Below are 19,410 nucleotides of genomic sequence, written 5' to 3'. Positions count from 1 at the left end.
TTGCCCACCCACGTACAACAGGCAGTGGGAGCAGTGGAGGCAAACGGCATCTAATAAAAATGCCACCAGGTCAGATTCGAGCTGGGCAAAGCTCTCATTCTTTATATAAGCATCTTCCTAACAGCTGCAAAAAAGAAATCAGCTGGGGGAACAGGCTCCATATAAGGAACCAACCTCTATTACAAAACTATGAGAGAGAGCAGAAAAAAGCTGATCCTGCTGAATTATTTTTTAAGAGCAGACAGATGGAAGCCATCTGTTGAGCTGAGATATGTAAATACCAAATGGAGCAAAACAGAGAAAATAAATGAGAACTGGCCCCCTGCTTTAGTCTCCGAGATGCTGGAAAATCTCCAGGAAACCATGTGGATAAGTGTCTGGAGAGTTTCTGAGCTCACAAAACTACACTTCCTTTCACTGTACAAATAAACCTATCCACTTGATGATCAAAGTGCACAGCTTTCTATTCCAGTCCAAAACAAACTTGTGATGGGCTCTATTACAAGAAGGGGGTAGGGAGACAAAGCTGAACTAGCGCGTGTTCCCCTTCAAAGTCACCACCTTTGCACCACTTGCAAATGACAATAGTAAGGATAACATACTCATTAACCTTGAATAACCAAACCATGTTTTATTAATTTAGTCCAGGATTACTCAAGATAATAAGCCACTAATAAGTCAACTATTTTAACTTAGCATGTTCTGGAAATTGAAGTTTTAATTCAGAACTTGCTCAGTTTAGTATCACTTGACAGAGGGCAGGTCTGCATGGCCAACTAACTATGGTGAGTATGGGACACCCATAGTTCTAGAGGACTGGAATGGATGTTGTAATCCTCTGTTCACCTCCAGCTACTATGAATGTAACTTCTGCCAATGTTTTCCTGAAAGTGAGATTTTCTGGCTTCTTCCAGGTCAAAATTTGCCTGCTTTGAATCTAGGCAAACCCCTTCACTTTGATTGGTGACTGTGTAGAGGTAGGAGTAGTCCTCAATTTAGTCAATAATTTTTATGGTCTACAATGTCTTTTGGAGCTACCTTTATCAGTACTGTAGTTCTCTAATTCTGCAGAGGTTATAGTACTTGTCTACAGTTCCTTTGAACCCAGCAATATATACTGTTTATTACTACAGATAGTCCTCAAGTTACAACAGTTTACTTAGTGACCATTCAAAGTTACAACAGTGTGGAACATTTTCCACACTTATGACCATTGTAGCACCCCCATGGTGACATGATTTACATTTGGCTGGCTCACATTTATGATGTTTGCAGTGTCCCAGAGTCATGCAATCTCCTTTTGCAACCTTCTGACAAGCAAAGTCAGTGGGGAAACCAGATTCACTTCACAATCATGTTACTAATTTAACAATTGCAGTGATTCACTTAGCAAATATGGCAAGAAAAGTTATAAAATGGGGCAAAACTCACTTGACAAATTTCTTAGCAAAATAAATTTTGGGCTTAATTGTGGTCATAAATTGAGGATTATCTGTATTCTTTTTCCTGGATTATATACTTTTCTATTGGGTTTTGAAAAAATAATAAATCCACCAGTGCTTTGTTTCATAATTCTTATAATTTTTCCAGATGTCTGAGATAGAAGAGTTCCAGCTCCCAAACAGCCCATCTGATTCATACACATATTTTTATTTTTGTATGCGTATGTGCAAATACATATAAAAGCATTTATATCCAGTAAAATCTGCCCAGTGAAAGGAATGTGATTGACAAGTGTTTCCTGGAATGGAAAGCGGGACCACAGCAATCAGCACATAATAGCATTTAACTTCAGCCTCAATTCCAACAGTAAAAATTATCTTATTCTATTTAAGATTAAGCAAATAAAGGAAAGTTGTGATAATGCATTCAGTGGATCTAACAATATGCAAGCCTTCAAGTGGTTTAGTTCAACAGAAAATTTGTTGAAAATCATGTCAAAAAAAAGAAATAGAAGATAATTGAATTTAGGCTGAAAGTAAAATAACGTTTATCCACATTCAGTGTGATAAGTCAGAAAAAATACACTGTAATTATATGTAAGCACTGCTCATAATAGTTTATAAAAACATGAAACATATGACAGTTTGTAGGTGTCTTACACTTTGCATGTAAAACTAAATCAAAACAATCTTTTTCATTCCATATTAAGGCATACAGTTTTAACACACATTTGTATTAATTCTAATGTCAATACAGATGATTGTTTTACAATTGTATAAAACTTCAGCAGCTTCTTTAACAGAGGAATTATATTCTGGCACAAGACACAATGAGAAGAAAATGTCAAGGAGAGGCCTATGAGGAAAATTCTGTTCCAGGACTCTGAATCTCAGAAAGATCCTGTTTAACAGACAGAGTTTACATAGAGGTCAATGGTCAATGGTCTATTTTCAGTAAAGCTTTTTAATAGAATAGAAACGCTTGCTTTATATATAACGGCTACACCTTATAAACCTTACATGAATCATTCAGCCAGCAATAAATTGCGATAGCAAATGCTAGTCATTTTGGGATTGGCAGCCTGGGTATAAAAAGATGGAAAATAATTTCAGTCAGTCTTAGTCTGGAATGATTACTGTTATCTTTCATAGATATAGGAAATATCAAAATAGAGCAGCAGATAGAAAGAGAATGTGGAAGGTCATCTCCATCCTACCAAACTGATAATTAGGGAGTAGTGGCTATTTAACCTGCTCTATTTTGTGGCTAATTAGGGAGTAGTTAGTCTAGAGTCAACTCCTTGCGCCTTATTTTATTTATTTATTTTATTAAATTTATATACTGCCCTATTCCCGTAGGACTCAGGGCGGTTTACAGGGAAAATTAAAAGCATAACATACAAAAATTAAAATCAGTTAAAACAATTAATTAATTCAAGTTCCCGAAATTTAAAACTAAAACCCAATAAAAAATTAAAACCCCTCAGCCTGGGCCAGACAGCTCGAAGAGCCAAGTTTTCAGGTCCCGGCGAAATGAGCGAAGGTCGGGGGCAGTCCTAAGTTCCGTGGGAAGTTGGTTCCATAGGGCCGGCGCACCCACAGAGAACGCTCTTCCCCTGGGAATAACGTGCCGGCATTCCTTAACCGGCGGTATCCTGAGAAGGCCCTCCCTGTGGGAACGCACAGGACGAAGGGAGCTTGATGCCGGAAGCAGGTGTTCCCTCAAATATCCCAGACCCAAGCCATTTAGGGCTTTATAGGTCATCACCAGCACCTTGAATCTCACCCAAAGGGCAACCGGAAGCCAATGCAGCTCGCGGAGTAGAGGTGTTACATGGGAGTATCGGGAAACCCCCATCACAACTTGCGTGGCCACATTCTGCACCAGTTGAAGCCTCCGAGTGGTCCTCAAGGGCAGCCCCATGTAGAGAGCGTTGCAGTAGTCTAAACGGGAGGTCACAAGCGCATGAGTGACTGTGCGTAGGGCATCTCGGTCCAGGTAGGGTCGCAACTGGCACACCAGGTGAACCTGGGCAAAAGCCCCCCTGGTCACGGCTCCTATGTGGTCTTCAAAATTGAGCCGTGACCAGGCCTTGTTACTTATGTGACAGAGAAGAGCAGTTGCAAAGAGATTGTGTATATGTAGTTTCACCTTAAAGTAAGCACCGAATATCACATAAAATATCATGTAAAAAAATGTTGAGACTCTAGAAAGAGTACAGAGAAGATGTACAAAGATGAGCAGTACAAAGATGATCAGGGGACTGGAGGCTAAAACATATAAAGAACGGTTGCTGGAACTGGGTATGTCTAGTTTATTGAGGAGGGACATGATAGCAATATCTCAGGGGTTGCCACAGAGAAGAGGCAGTCAAGCTATTCTCCAAAGCACCTGAAGGCAGGACAAGAAGCAACGGATGGAAACTAACCAAAGAGGGAAGCAACCTAGAACTAAGGAAAAAATTCCTGACAGAACAATTAATCACTGGAACAACCAGCCTCCAGAAGTTGTAAATGTTCCAACATTGGAAGTTTTAAAGAAGAAACTGGACAGCCATTTGTCTGAAATGGTACAGGGTTTCCTGCCTGAGGAGGGGGTTGGGCTAGAAGACCTCAAAGGTCCCTTCCAACTCTATTATTGTTATTGTTACATAGTAGTTTATACAATGTCTTGCTTATAACAGAAGGCAGTTTCTCTCGATTTCTTCCAACTGCCTCTTAAAGTAATTGAGATGACACCTCAAATGAGCACCCATACGAAAGACTTGATAATTCTGGGTCCTTGAAGTTACTTTAGAGTAAACATGACTTGTTTGGGTTTGTCTCTTCACAGGAAAGTCAGCAGGGTATGTTTTTTGACCATACCTTGGCAGATACCCTTGCCTCTTTATGTTATACAACAACCCACAAGTTGTGCAAATCCAGCCACTCCCAGTCATAAGCTATATTTGCAGGATACTTTTGTCTGTGTTTAACAGAAACTGATAAGGTGACATTGAAAGACTATCACTGATAGTTTAACCTCTGGATTTAGGAAAGCCTGTTTTTTTAAATTGCCACTTACGTCATGACAACTAAACAATACAATGTGAAATGGTTTTGTATTGTGATTTATTATGGAAATATTTTTGTTGTCTACCACTGTCATTCCCACAGAGCTCAGGCAAATGAGAAAATGAATTATCCATCATGGAGGATGATTTTCAATTGAGAGTGGAAACTAGGCTTTTAAAAATAATGTTAGCATTTCAGCCCTTTTAGTAGATTGTTATATTAGTTTTTTAAAAGTATGCAGCACATTAGCTAGGCAACCTGATGTATTGTATTGAGGTTTAGTCAGTATAATTACCTCCCTGTTTATACTTAATGCCATAGACTGGCACATCCATTTTCAAAGACCCAAGAGAATGGCCGTTTACAATGTGAACAAGTCCTGTACTACAGAGAAAGAACTAAATGTGCTTCCGTATGTGCTTTTCTGCGTGAGAGAAAGTGATGGCCTCACTTACATATGCATTGCATGTGGATGTGAGCACAGGTGACAAAAATCCAAAGGCAGACCTACCCACCTCACTTTCTACTGAATATAAAAGGAAAATACACAGTACCTGGGAAATTACCATACTAAGTGCACTGTTTGGAAAGTATGAGACATTTTGGTTCTCCACTGATACCTAAGTTTTTCATTTCTTAACAAAGCCAGTGCTTTGTTATATTGTCACATAATTCTAGAGAAACGGAATAAATCACACATATTCCATTCAACAAAGCTAAATCCAGTAAGCATATACTGTACAGGGTTTCAGCTTTAACCTTTTTTTCCCCCAGAAATACCAAACGCCTCCTTCCCTGAGCAACCATAACCTCCCACTTTCTTGATATTGTGTCTTATGCAATGTATCCCTTCTGACAAAGGAGATTTTAAAAAATGATCCCTGTTTTCAAAGAGGCACTGAAAAAAAGTATATATTATTTTTAAAACATATTCTTTGGTTTCTTTAAAAAAAAATGGCCTATCTAAACAAAACAACTATGTTGTCATGGTTCCGACAGATGAAACTCTTCAAAGAACTTCAAGGCATTGTTTACCTTAAAGGATCTTTTATTCGAGTAGCATAATATCGGCACTTACATAATCAAAGCCAAAAACTGAATCCCCCTCCCCTGGGCACATAGTATCAAAGCACAATTCCCTCCTCCAATTAACAGTCGTAAATCACATTCCCCAATTAGCTTGAAGCGTGGGCTTCCTCTCCAGCTCTCCAGCCCGCCAATTCTTTATCAGCTCTGAGTTCAATAACCTTGATTCTCACACTAAGTTGTAGCATTGTTATGTCTAGCTGGACTCTCATTCACATTCCCCCCCCCTCCCAGCATCATCTGACTCTAAAACCAAAAGGGTAAAAAAAAGGGTAAAAAATGGCTATATTTCCATCTGCTGTCAATGCAAAAACATCTGATGTTAGCAGTGTTGACATATGCTTTATAAACATACATTTTGATAAGTTTTAAAATTGCATATGTATTAAAAGATTGAAGAAAGCCTGAAGTACATTTGTATAGAAAGGTTCATCAGTGCTAAATCAATATGGTCAAGTTGCTTGGTTTTTCACTGGGATCGGGGAAAGCCAGTTTCAAATTCATCAGACTCATGGGCCATGCTGAACTATCACTACTGGCATTCATGCAATATGCTAAGCCACATGGTACTTTGTTGTACTATCTTGTTCTAGCATAGAAACTTTGTGGTCTTAACTTTGTGGTTAAATAGATTACATTAATCACAATGGATAACTATTAAGAAGAAGCAGCTATGATATCCAACTCATTCATGTCTTAGGGATGAAATGACAATTACGTGATAGAGACACAGGAAAAAATGCCAGCATGTTTGTACTATAGTTAGGTACAAAGTAGTGAAAGCCCTATGGCTATATAAGCATTAATATTTTGAAAATAAGGGGATTGGTGTAATACTAGCTTTCCTGAACCCCATATGTAATTACTTCATTCTGGGTCAGATACCTACGGGTTTTTGTTATTTACAAAAAATTGAAAGTAGAAAGTGATAATCATCACAAATTATGAGGTCCAAAAGGAGTGGGTGTAGCAAACCAAGGGAACCTTCAGTTTGTCTAATGTTTGATAAATCAGTACCTTAACCATGATGAAGACAGAGCCCTGCTAAGTATGTTATGTAGATAAAACCTTTATGGCTACTTCCATACCATACCATTTTCACTTCTCATAAAGAAATATGAAACTAATCAATGATATTTTTCACTTCTGTTATCCTCAAAATGCTGAGAATACACAGGGATCATCTTGAATCAATCACTATTCTCCCCTATATGACATGCAGAAAAGTGAAAGAATGAAATTGAATCTCTACCGCTTCCCATGTATGTATGATGGAAACAATGTAAGAGAAGGTCGAATGTACTTTTTAAACTTAGCATAAGTACAATGACTTCCCTCTGCTGCACTGAAAAATGCATGGAAATAATAACCATCCTGCTAGAGAAAGTCATATGCACATCTACCATGGTTCTGTCTGGCACAGATTGGCCATCTGGAAGTATTGATAAGTTCCCAACCTAGACTGAAGAGTGATTGTCCCTTCCACTGTTGCTTTCAGCAACAAGAATTTAAGCTGTGCTGCCTATAATTCAGCAGGTAGTAAACAAGAATCACTGATAAGTCTGATTCTCCATGAAAATGTCCAGTCTTATTCTAACCAACCAAATGGCTATCATAACACTGAGAATAAATTTCACAGTAACCCTGTGCTTGTGAAAAAGCATTTCCTTCTGCTAATCTCTGAAACAGCTCTGAACATGAAAGAACAACTTATCAGCCATTTTGCAACCACTAATTTGTGTGTGAGGAGATAAACTCTTACCACTGCAGACAGTCTTCAGGAAGTCAATACCAAATTTTTTATGGCAAGGAACAGCTTGCCCAGGAACTGGAGGCTGAATATATCCACTCCATTCCAGTGAGAAATATAAACTGCCTTGCAGGGCTACGTTATCATTTCAAGACTAGCGTTGTTCTGATTTCAAATAAACTGGTGCAGAGTTAGGGAAATCCCAATGTTATGAACACCCAATGTAATGCTATAAATCAGATCTGAAATGGGACACAAAAGTGACACAAAACTTAGCCTATTTCACAGTGTTGCGATATATATTAGACAAGGGGAAGGGCAAAAACATGAGTCTCTGGAATAAAGACAAGAAGCTCAAATAATGATACTCCTTGATTTTCCATATAGACTTTTAGCCAGGAGCATATACTGTACAATCTCACAAACCAAAGAGAGGAGAAAAACAGAACTGTCTGTAGCAAACATAGCTGTTGCCAGGAACGTATAAAAATAATCACTTGACATTAAAAAGACTCCCTTTCTGGAAGAGAGAAAACAGGGAGAGGTCAAAATATTTCTTTACCCAAGAAAAATGTGCATTTGGCTTACATTATATCTTTAGTGCCACGTCGTTGCTTATGCCAGTGGTATTCTTTGCCAAGTGGCCTCCACTCACTCCACTGACCAGCAACTGCTATGCCCCACACACACTGCCTTCTCTAATTTCTCTTTCTTCTGCCCATACATTGGCATTTTAATACTTCACCTGAAGAAAAGATTTGAGTGGCCACAGCCAAGAATGCATCCGTCACCACAGTTTCTGAATGTAGAGATATGTTTAGCTGCCGTGCTATGTTTCGATAAAGATTGGGCCTGATGTACTCCAGTTCATCCCCTAAAAAAAGAAATATAAAAAGCATTTTATACACATGAAAAACATATTTATTCAAATATCTGGATCCTACTTTCAGTTAAGACATTCAAACTGCATGCAAATTCACAAAAATCAATAAAATTATAGGATGAAATCATAAAGCTATTAACATGTTCTTACAGAATAGCTAAAATGTTGGGACTGGGTGAAGGCAAAGAAGGAATACACCACTATTGGCAGCATCGAACGGAATTTGTTGTGGCACCAGATTTCTTTGTTTCTGTTTGTGTTGCTTTTTGTATGATATTGGTTTTATATAATTGTTGTGAGCCACCCAGAGTTACGGTTCTAAAATGGGCAGCAAAGCAAATCTTTTAAATAAATACATACCTACTGTTCATTGAGATCTTAAATACATACACACATACATACATACATAGTTATAGTTAAGATCTCAGTGAACAGTAGGTATGTATTTATTTAAAAGATTTGCTTTGCTGCCCATTTTAGAACCGTATATATATCTCCAAATAGGTAATATCATTAGTGGGAGTGTCTAATTTTCAGCAGACAGGATCATTCCCAGTACGAACTAGGAAGGATAATGTACCACAGATTGTGTGCCATTAGTAGAAAGACCACACCTCTCCTTATTACCTGATGGGTTTCCCTTGACAGATGGATTTCCTTGAGTAGCCCTGAGAATAAAGTTTTAATGAGAATATTAAAGGATAAAGGGGAAAAAACAGGAGACCAGTTATCTGTGCTTTTAGAAAGGCAATACATCATCTCGAAATGAGCACAGCTCAGATATCTGAGGGTCATTTTCATGATTTGACTTTTATCATGAGTTGAGATATAGTATGGTAGACCTGTAGCCAACCTAGAAAAGGTACAAATTAATCAACAGCTACCTAACATTAGTACCCAAATTAAAATAGAATTAAAATATTCTCAATTCAATCAATTGTATAATGCTTTTTGGCAGTGAGTGCCTTTGTTTCCTACTCTGGGCTGACCTCCTTAGCCTGCGCTTCATAAGCATCTACTCCCCATTATGGAGTCAGATACCATCTGTTTCCTCCATCCATACCAATGGATACAGTTTGAAGAACTGCTTATTTCTCTTATCAAGATTTGTTTAACATACTAAAAAGTACATTGAACTAGGAAACAGTGATATTATCAGATATTTATGAAGGATGGTATTCAGGCTATTTCTTCTTTTGAAACTGCATATTCATATATTTGTTCATAAGATATACATTCAATGCATATTCCTCTAATGCAAACATTTTGTAAATAAGCTAAAAAAATAGCTTTAAAAATGTTTCTACAAACCATATCAGATCAAGGACTTGAAAGTCAATCACTGCTTATGTCTTCCTTCCTCTGATCCTTCAGAGAATTGTTTTGCAACTTTGACTTGACCTAAAGAGGTGTTGCCCTAATGTGGTATTTACATCTAAAAGTAGACATGCGACTACAAACATCCACAAGAAGTGAAACCGAGTCATGTATTTTGACCTTCATACTGTGTGTGTGCGCGTGTGCTTGTGAGAAGTAACAACTTTTCTTTTTTTTCTCTTTGCCTTACACTTTTCCCTTCCCTTCTCCCTTCCTTTTTTCCTACTGTTTTCTTTTGTAGTTTTGTATTTTATATTATAAAGTAATAAATAAAAAAGAAGTAACAAAAAAGGGCTGTTGACAATTTTCTAAAAGATCAGGGCAGTCCTTCCTACAACTGGCCTCTGTGCTGGGAACTCTGATGTTTATACTCCCAACACAACAAAAGGATTATCAAGCTGAAAGAGGCAAACATGCTATTTCTTGAGGCTGCTACTTTCAATTCAAAAGGCATGATTTCTTTCCTCTATTGGAAAAATGGCAAAGTGCCCTTCTGCACTTATGTTAGCATGGATAGGAAAAGACAATATAATCTATGTCTTAATCCTGATTTCATGTGATTCACTAGATGCTATTCTAAAAAAAGGATTAAGAGCAACCGGATATTATGCTAGTCTGGTATATTTTTTACTATTCAGTTGTGTGGTTACGATTCACCAGATTTTCTTGCTTATGTTTTTGTTTTTAATCATCTTTAAAGCTACTCTGGATTGAAATGTTTAAAATAATATTTTGTTCAAACTTGCCCCCAATATCTTTAGAAATGTGGTATTGTTTTGCTTCAGGTATGGCTAAAAGATGTGATAATCTTCCACACAGGACCCCAGGCAAAATGAGGATTAACTTTTCATTGTTGAAAAACGGGTGTATCCCATTAAAGCAATCTGTCAACCTCATCGCAAGCAAAAAAAAAATGATTTCCATGGTTGGAACATGATAAAAGTTTATGGCTGGCCTGAAGCTGTGAAACATTCATCAAGCAGACTAATGTGTCACCAGCTATTTCACACTAGGGCAGACATGAGGTGCTAAAATCAGGAACCTTACTTATTTCTCAGACTCCTCCCTAGCTTGGCAGCCTCTCCTTGATCCTCAATATACCCTTCCCACAGAAGCATAGGAGAAAGATTATCTCACTCAGAAAAGGCCATATCCAACATCAACTTTCTCAACATCATCAAAAAAAATTTTTAAATTGGAGTGAGCACAGAGGTTGGAAGTAGCCAGGGATGTTTGTTATCTTTGCAAAAGGAGAATCTCTGGGGACAAATCTCCAGCTCCATCAATTCCATAAACTTCTCCAGACATTTTGCAAGTACAATCTCAGTAGGCATAGTGCTCTTGTTTTGTAGGTGAAAGGTCAGAAGCTCAGGTGCAGACAGCTACTACTGTAGTACACCGAGAAAATAATCTAATTTACAACCCTCAAGAGCCACCACTAATCAGTGTATAAAAAATGCACTTAGATGGACCAGCAGTTAGATTTGCTGGATGAGAACCTATTGTGTTCCCATTGTACAAACATTGATAACTGTTGCTATTTTCTATCCACTCATTTCTCTGTCTTGGATCCTACATCTTCACCACCAGTTTGAACTAGCTACTAGCCAGTTCTGAACATGGTAAATACGGTATGCATTTATTTCTTCTTTCATATGTGCCAGTGCATCATTCATTAATAGGAAGATTTATCTATATTTTCTTTTCAGCATCAAATCAGTCTGAACTCCTTCTCTCTGACAGGCATTTTCGGTTAATATTAAAATCTTGTCTTCTATATGGAATTTGGAAGAAAGCAATGGCAAACGATTCTGCATGCTGCCAAAAATATAATATCAACATGGCTATGTAGTCACCAATAATCAAGCTCAACCCCAGGAATTATTAAATGTTAACTACTTCTGGAATGTACTGCTTCAGGAATTGTGCTTGGCCATCACTAGCTTTTGCAGAGAAACCAAAATGAATTTTTTTCATGATAATTCATTATTAATTAATTTTAGCATTAGTTCTTCTAGGTTTTAATCTTCTATATTTTAATTGTTGCCAGCTGCTTCAACTTCTCACTTAAACAGAAAAATGGTATACTTATTGGAAAAATTAAATTGCTGGTTAAAAAGTCTTATACTTTCTTTTTTGAAAATCTATTGGTATTATATTTTATTCATCTTATATAGTGAGTAGCATCCTGGGAATTTTATATTTTAAGAATGGCTTAAATGGTTTTTTTAAAGTAATAAAATAAATAGCTCTCTACATGAAAGCCATTTCTCCCTCCATTCCTCTCTTTTGTTTTATGTGTTACTTACACAATAGTTTGGAAATCTCATTTAAGCCGATTTATGAAATATTTGGCAGAAACCTGTAACATTTGACCCTCTGAAGGGCTAAATTGTTCCATGTAATCTGATAAAAATGAGAAAAAGGAAACATGGCATATACATGCACAGCCTGATAAGGAATTTAGCTTTTTCTGAGAATAAGAACTTTCTGCCCAGAGTGTGTAAAACTCCTTCATGTAATAAAGCAAAAAAAAAAGGCAGGAAATCAAGGATGGCAGCTTCTGAGAAAAATAAAACCACATTTGGATGAGCTATAACTGAAACTCCTAGGGAAAGCTATTTGCTGTCATATAAGTTGATTATTTTGCTCAGGAGGCCTTCTAATTGTGGCAGACTGCCTATGTCACTACCCGAAGCTTTAAAATATTTACGTATCTGCATCACTCACTTTTCCATGAATGTGAATATATCTTAGCATCAATCTCCCGCTGGTGGTCCTTTCACACATAATTTTAGAATGTAAAAAAGTACAAAAAGACAACGCAGAGAGCTCCAAAAAGCTAATCTCCAAGGTGTGGGAATAAAACAGCAAGCGCTCTGCAGTACAAGTCTACAAGGATTGCATACTCCCTACCCCCACCCTTAAATTCACTCATACACTGATGGAGTCTGACTTGACAGCTGGTGACTAAGAGAATCTGAGATCAGGCTTTCCTAGGCTGTTTGAGCACATTTGGAATACTGAGACTGTCTTGTAACTCTTCCAAAATGATTTCTGACATCTGCCGTGACAATCAGGTGTGGAAGTTCCACACAGAAAAAACAAACAATTTTTTTAAAAAAAACAGCATTATGCTGCAGTCGCCTCTTAATTAAATTTGTAAGAATACCTCTAGGATTTATTTATGACTTATGGGCATTTTTGGAAATGCAGATTATACTGGAAGCTACATTTTGCTTTGCAGCATGCCAGGTTCCAATGCATTATTTTAATAAAATCAAAAAACAGGGAGGACAGGGAATTTGATAGGTGCTGAAGAATATATCTCAGCAGGCACACCGATTGCCTACTTGGACCATAATGGGGACCCAATATCATACATTCATCAACAAATTTAGAAAAAGACCAGCTGAAGGCAAACTCCATGTTAGGGAAGAAGAAAAGCAAAGAAAACGACCGTAACTCTTTAGCAAAGCTGCCTGCAACCAAATCTGGAATATTAAGTATAATCATTATTAAGAATACTGTTTGATTATCAATCTCAAGAAAGGGAAACTAAATCAATGAGAGAACTTGATCAATGCCTTTATAAGGAAAGTTACAGTATTTCTGGATTTTTAGTTGTTTTTTTTTAAAAGTAATTGTGGTGATTATCTGATCTGGGAAGTAGTAATGGCTATAAGAGCGGGGAGTGTAGGCTGAGAAAATATCTAGCAGGCACTGAGATTTTCACTCAAGATAAATTGAGCTTTTCTTCCTGAAATCTGTGCTGGAACATTTTGATGACTGGATTTGCATGAAGTGTTGAATCACAAACTAGATGACCCCAAAATCTTATATATTTTCTCTATTAACTAAGTTTAATGTAACTATAAATATGTCATCCAAGTACAACTTTTTAGTACAAGTTCACTCAGAAGAAAAGTTTTGGCCTACTGTCATCTACATTATTTACAGTATCTGCCAAAGTTTTAGTACTGAAATGTTTCTCAATAACTGCCTAAAAATAATTTAAAAATATTAAGTTAGCACCAAGTCTATTGAGGTAATTGTAACAGGAAAAAAAGCAATTATCATCATACTTTTTTGCCCACCATGCAATTCTCAGCTATTTTCATTAAAGTAGTGTTTCTCAATCTTGGCAACTTTAAGATGGTTGGACTTCAATTTTCAGAAGAATTGGAATTCTGAGAGTTGAAATCCACTCACCTTAACGTTGCCAAGTTTGAGAAACAGCATTAAACTAGAGCAGGTCTGACTTACTGAACAGGGGGTTTGGTAATATATGTATTTCGGTGTGAATTTGATTTCATTTAATGCTAATCCTAACTCAATCTATTGTATGTTTCATTCCAGTTTTAACTGGATTTAATAGTCAAGATGATTATCAAGTAGATACCTTCAAGTGTTGTATCAACATTTCTCTCGTTTAAATATTTAACACCAACATAATCAAGCTCAATATTTCTGTGCAGCAATTAAATGAAGGGGTGCAAAATCCAAGAAAAATAACAGGACAGTTATACTAAGAAAATAGATGGAAAGAACAACAGCAAGAAGGAAATAAAATTAATTCACCCCTTTCCCCAAAACACAAATTCTGCCGGAAAGGATATTGTAAAAAAAATTTAAACTTCTACTAGCACTAGGATGGACTAAAAATGACATATCAAGCTCTTTGACCCTTTATGATATAACTCTCATCCTGGAGGATAGTTTAAAAGTAGTGGAGGATAACAACTGTACAAAGATTTTATTGCATGTTTAACTCTTAAAACTGATGTTCCAAACCGAGGATATAATTAATTAAATTTAGGAATTTGGTATCAAAGAATACAGTGGTAGCTACCACCTTGGCCAGCTTCACAAAAGGTTGGACCAATTCATGAAATCATGTATATGAAATAATTTAATGTACTTTGCACATATTTGTTGCAAATTCAGCTTTAAATGTAAAATTTAAGCAATGTTATAACATTTAGAAATTAGAGTTAATTTTTTTCTTTATCTTTAAAAGTTAAAGTTATCTAACCATCAGAGTGATCTTAATTTCCAATTAATATTGTATAAATACCACTGTATCCAAATAATATAATGTACTACTTGTTTTATGAAAAATAATATAAAAAGGGAAAAAATCTCTTAGTAGTACCACCAGTACTTATTATTTTTCTCTCTCATTTGGTTTTTGCAATTTGGATTATAAATTGCTTTAATCCTATGGTCACTTTTTGGGGGGATATTGTAACTAATATAGGTCATTAGTGTGAGGTAGGATAATAATCAAATAAATAAACATGCTGAGAAAGGCTATTTGGCTTCCTTGTGTACATCATTAGCACTGTTGAAGTTTAATATCACAGGGGGAAAAACCTGGACAAACAAGAATGACACCAGAAATAGTTTCTGTTCCCCTTCAACCTTTGTACAAGAAAGTAAAATGGCCTTTCTAGGTATTGGCTAATAGGTGTCCACAAAAGCAGCAAATTTCAAATTCAGCTCAAGAAATATAGCCTAAAACACCTCTAACCAAATTGATGTCTTGTTATGAACTCTAACATGCACAATCCTCTTAGTCTGGGAATAAAGAAGGGTTATCAAAGCTCTTTTGGAAATGAATGCATAAAATCCAGCACATACACCTCCCTCTTCATCCAAACGAACAATTGGGAAAATACCTTATTGCTCTTGCATGATACCTGAAACCCTAGAAGGCATCTCTTACTCCTGGCTAATCCAGGGCTAGTCCTGGCACAGACCAAGCCAGTCTGAGAGCATGAGGAACAGACTATACCTTTGTTTTCAATAAATTGTAAAAAACCAAAGGCGTAGTAAGGCTGCTGCACTTCAACAAAATGGATTCACAAACTCAGACCAAATGAAAGCAGGTAGCCTGTATGCTGTAGTGAGACGTGTCCATTGTAACTGCCATCAGCACATATGATGCTTAGCACAGCTTGGTTCAAGGAGAACTGGAAGCTAGTTTGCTCTTGGCAAGAACAGATGCAAGTCCGATCTATTACAGAGAACTTCAGAAAACCTAGATGCTGAAGGGATACCTCTGATATGGCAATGATATCGAAATGTGTATTTCTACTCAATATCTCTCTCAAGACAATGTAGGTAGGCTATTTTGCACCTTAGTTGAGCTCATAAGAGCCTTTTCAGATCCAAGCAGCCTATAAATTGCAGTATTAAAAATAAATAAGGTTGCAGCTCTATCTTACATGACAAACCTCTGCATGCACAGATAGTGATTAGGCATATTCATGAGGATTCCAGCCCGGAAGTATTTTGTTTTATACATCCCTTGAACCCAATAAAAAATTATTTTAAAGGACCTGAATGGTGGGATACCTCATTTAGGAATACAAGATATTAGAATATATGATTATAATTATATACATACATACATACATACATACACACACACACATTCATAGCCTGGATGTTGCCTTTAGTTAAATATTTTTTGAAGCATGACAAAAGCTCGCTTTATTTATATATTATGTTACACCTTTGTTCCTCAAGCAGACATTCATGCCAAGAATAAAAAAATATGTTGCCTCGTCCTTCTTTTCTCCCTCTTCCATAACTGAAGAAAAGCCTGTTTTTAAGTACTTCTTCAAATATTAGCATATATACCGGTACATGATGGGTAAAGGACTGAGAAATGCAGCTCTTGGCCAACTAGCATTACAGATCAGAGAGACATGTTTTCCATGGTGAGAAAATAGGAAGGGTGCCAAAAATACAGGCAAATGTCTTTATTAACAAATCATGTACATTTGCCTCTCTTTTCTCTAAATGCAGGGGAGGGTGGGATAGATTTTGCCATTTTGGACTGTAAGAAGAAGAGAGAGCCTTTGTGTCACAGGGGGTAGAGAGTGAGACAGAGGCAAAAAATTGTTAGATGATCTCAACGTAAGGGATGAATAAGACTACAGGTAACTTTTGGAGAAAAGAGCAGAAGTATCACAAGCACAATGCCATTCTAACTTATCTAGCCAGGCATAGCTTTCGTCCATTTTTGCACTTACCCAACCTTAAAAGTATGCTGGACACTTCTGCTAACTTGCCCACTGGAACAGGTGAGCTGTGCTCAGGCTTATTCCAGCCAATTCCAGCCCGAATGAGTCTAGAGTGAATGTAGTCCCTGCAAAGCACTTTGGCTTGAGATACAAGCTCCTTGTCAGTGGGAGTCCGGTCAAACACTTCCATCACCTCTGCAGCAAAGACAGAAGAACGACGGAGCACTTCCATCCTATCACTGATCTTCAAACATGCTGGGCAGAGTCTTCTTCAGGATTTCATTGTTGGGTCACCTGGAGAGGAATCTATACCTAGAGAATGTGTTTGCGGGATACTGCTTCGCTGCAATTTTCAGTAAAGATGTTGGTTGGAGATCCCTGATTGACAAATGAACAAGAAGAAATTATCCAACCGTAATCAATAGCTCTTCATGTTGGCTTCCTGATAAAGGTTAGTTTATGCTGAAATCAATGTGCAGCATTATCTGATGCCTGGTTGTTCAAAGGAGCTTTCTCTAACTTGATGCCTTCCAGCTATATTAGCATTATAACTCCCAGAAATCCAAACCAGCATTAGTAAGGAACCCAATCAAGGAAAACTGAATCAAATTGTTTTCCCAGGGAGCCTACATATAGATAAATGTGCTCATGGTTGCAATTTTATCAGCATTTGAAAATATGGAGGTAAACTCTTTTGAATGCACAATCATATGCAAAAACAATGGAAGATGCAAACACACATTTTTATAAACTTAATTTTCTGAAGGGTGTTTCCAGACAAACTTTTATCCTTTGTCTTCAAGATGAATGAATGAACCTTTATTGTCAAAGTACAACCATGTATACATTGAGATTAGCTGAGCCTCCCTTCGTGCTCCCACCCCCCAACTCACAGTGACAACAAACCTCCATCTTATTACACCATGTGAACCAAGATGGAATTTTTACAGGAGATCCAGAAAATGATATATTTGTTTTGTCACCATTCTATGTTTTTCCATATCAATTGCCTTTTGCTTAAAGAAAAACCAGGAAAAAAATCCATTAAGACAGAAAAGCTGCAGAGTACCTTTTTAATGATAGAACAGGGCATATGAGTCTGGAAACAGCCTCACACACATTCTTAAAAATCAGCAGTTATAAAAAGAAATTAATGGAATCTTCAAATAACATTTGAAAGCATTTTGTTTTCTGTAAAGCAGGACAACATACAGACAGGCAAACACCAAAAGAGATAGGCATGCCATATTATATCACTTGCCCAAGCAAAAAAAAAAGGAATAGTGACAGTTTCTTCACCAAAGATGACATATCAATGTCATCTTTTAGAAGCCAAAAACCACAAAATTTTGTTTAATTTTTTTTATCTCCATCTAAAATAAATTGACATGGCTATACAACATTATTTCTCAGTTCTGCAAGGATACACCTTTCCTTGAATTTCATTTCTACTGACTTTATGTTTTAACATACTCAAATACTCCTCTTATTCAGAAGGTAATCTTTTTAATGGTGTGACTTGAATATTTAACGCAGGAACCAAGAATTACTTTAAAAGTTTCTCACAGGACACAGAAAACCTTTCCAGCCAATCCATTACTGATAAAATAATATTTAATCAATATTGAGGTAAAGAGTACAACTCTGAATATTCAAGGAATGTCGTCAAACACATGTACCACTAAAGTGAGAGTTAAAGCATAACAGCATCCAGTGCCACCGTATACCTATTTCTATAGGGACTGCATGTAGCCAAAATACATAACTTTCCCCCTGGAACATGACACAGGGAGTTGGAAACCTACTTAGGGATCAGACACTCTAGCTGTACTCACAAATCACACAGCAACACAAATGAGCCAACCATATTTTAGCCTAGTCTCTTCTGCAAACCCAGAACCGTGAGAAACTATCCACGATCCACTGTGCCATGCGAACCTATAAAATCAAATTAACTGATAAAACCATAGTTAAGTGTGCCACTATGTTTATAAACAAAGCTTCTGACAGGGCAGTTAGTCTTCCTCAATCTGTTCTAAATCAATAAAAAGGCAACAGTCAGCAACGTCCACCCGTAACATTTCCCAGCGATGTACCTCTCCAAGGCATTTCCACTCCTCAGTGATGATCTGCAGCGCAGAAGGTTCCTTGCGTGTTCCGCTTTAGTCGAGGAGAGTTCCTTGATTCTCCCACTGGGACCGGGCTGGGCAGAGATCCCAAGAATTCTTGGTTGTTGAAATTCCGCGGAAAGCCCTGATGCTTCCCCAAAAAAACTTCCTGCCGTTGTTCCTTCTGCCTTCACGAAGCTGTAGAGATCCCAGCGCTCGCTCGATTCCCTCCGTGGATAAAGACCTTCTTGCTATAGCCTTGTAAGGCAAGTGAATGAGCCAGGAGGAGGAGGAGCGTGAAAGAATTCGCCCGCCCCTTTCTCCTTTCTCTTAAGGAGGCACCAGGAAGCTGGGCCGAGGAGGATGGAAGGCTATTTTGTGCGTAAAGTTACCGGCTGGCCCTCGGGTGTTCAAGCGCTGCCTCATTCAAACTGAGCGCGGTTCCTTTAAAGAGTTACGCCAAAGGTGGTTCCTTCGGTCTCGGCTTAGCTTCTATGAATTTATCCAATATAGGCTGTAAGTAACCCTGACTTATTCTGTGGTGAAGCCATCCAGCTGTGGTTTATTAAGTAAGCTCTATTGAAGCAAAACATGACTTTGCACGTTGAACAAGCATCTCCCAATAAAACAGCTCTTGAAAATGCATAGATAGCTAGTCTAGGCATAAAGGTGATGC

At 37.4% G+C, this 19,410-nt stretch overlaps 1 protein-coding gene across 1 annotated transcript in view; it reads right to left on the bottom strand.

Annotated features, from left to right (window-relative positions):
* Positions 1-19,096, bottom strand: part of BOK (BCL2 family apoptosis regulator BOK) — a 28,016-nt gene extending 8,920 nt beyond the window's left edge. The window contains exons 1-3 of the mRNA XM_081329533.1: positions 18,723-19,096; positions 16,636-17,004; positions 8,078-8,206 (exon numbers count right to left, since the gene is read on the bottom strand). Coding sequence (XP_081185659.1) covers positions 8,078-8,206; positions 16,636-16,858 — 352 coding nt within the window. The 5' untranslated portion in view covers positions 16,859-17,004; positions 18,723-19,096. The remainder of the gene's footprint in view (positions 1-8,077; positions 8,207-16,635; positions 17,005-18,722) is intronic.
* Positions 19,097-19,410: the final 314 nt, after the last annotated feature.

This window comes from Vipera berus (assembly GCF_964194415.1).
Source record: "Vipera berus genome assembly, chromosome: 5".
NCBI lineage: Eukaryota > Metazoa > Chordata > Lepidosauria > Squamata > Viperidae > Vipera > Vipera berus.
This window is presented reverse-complemented; position numbering and strand designations above follow the sequence as displayed.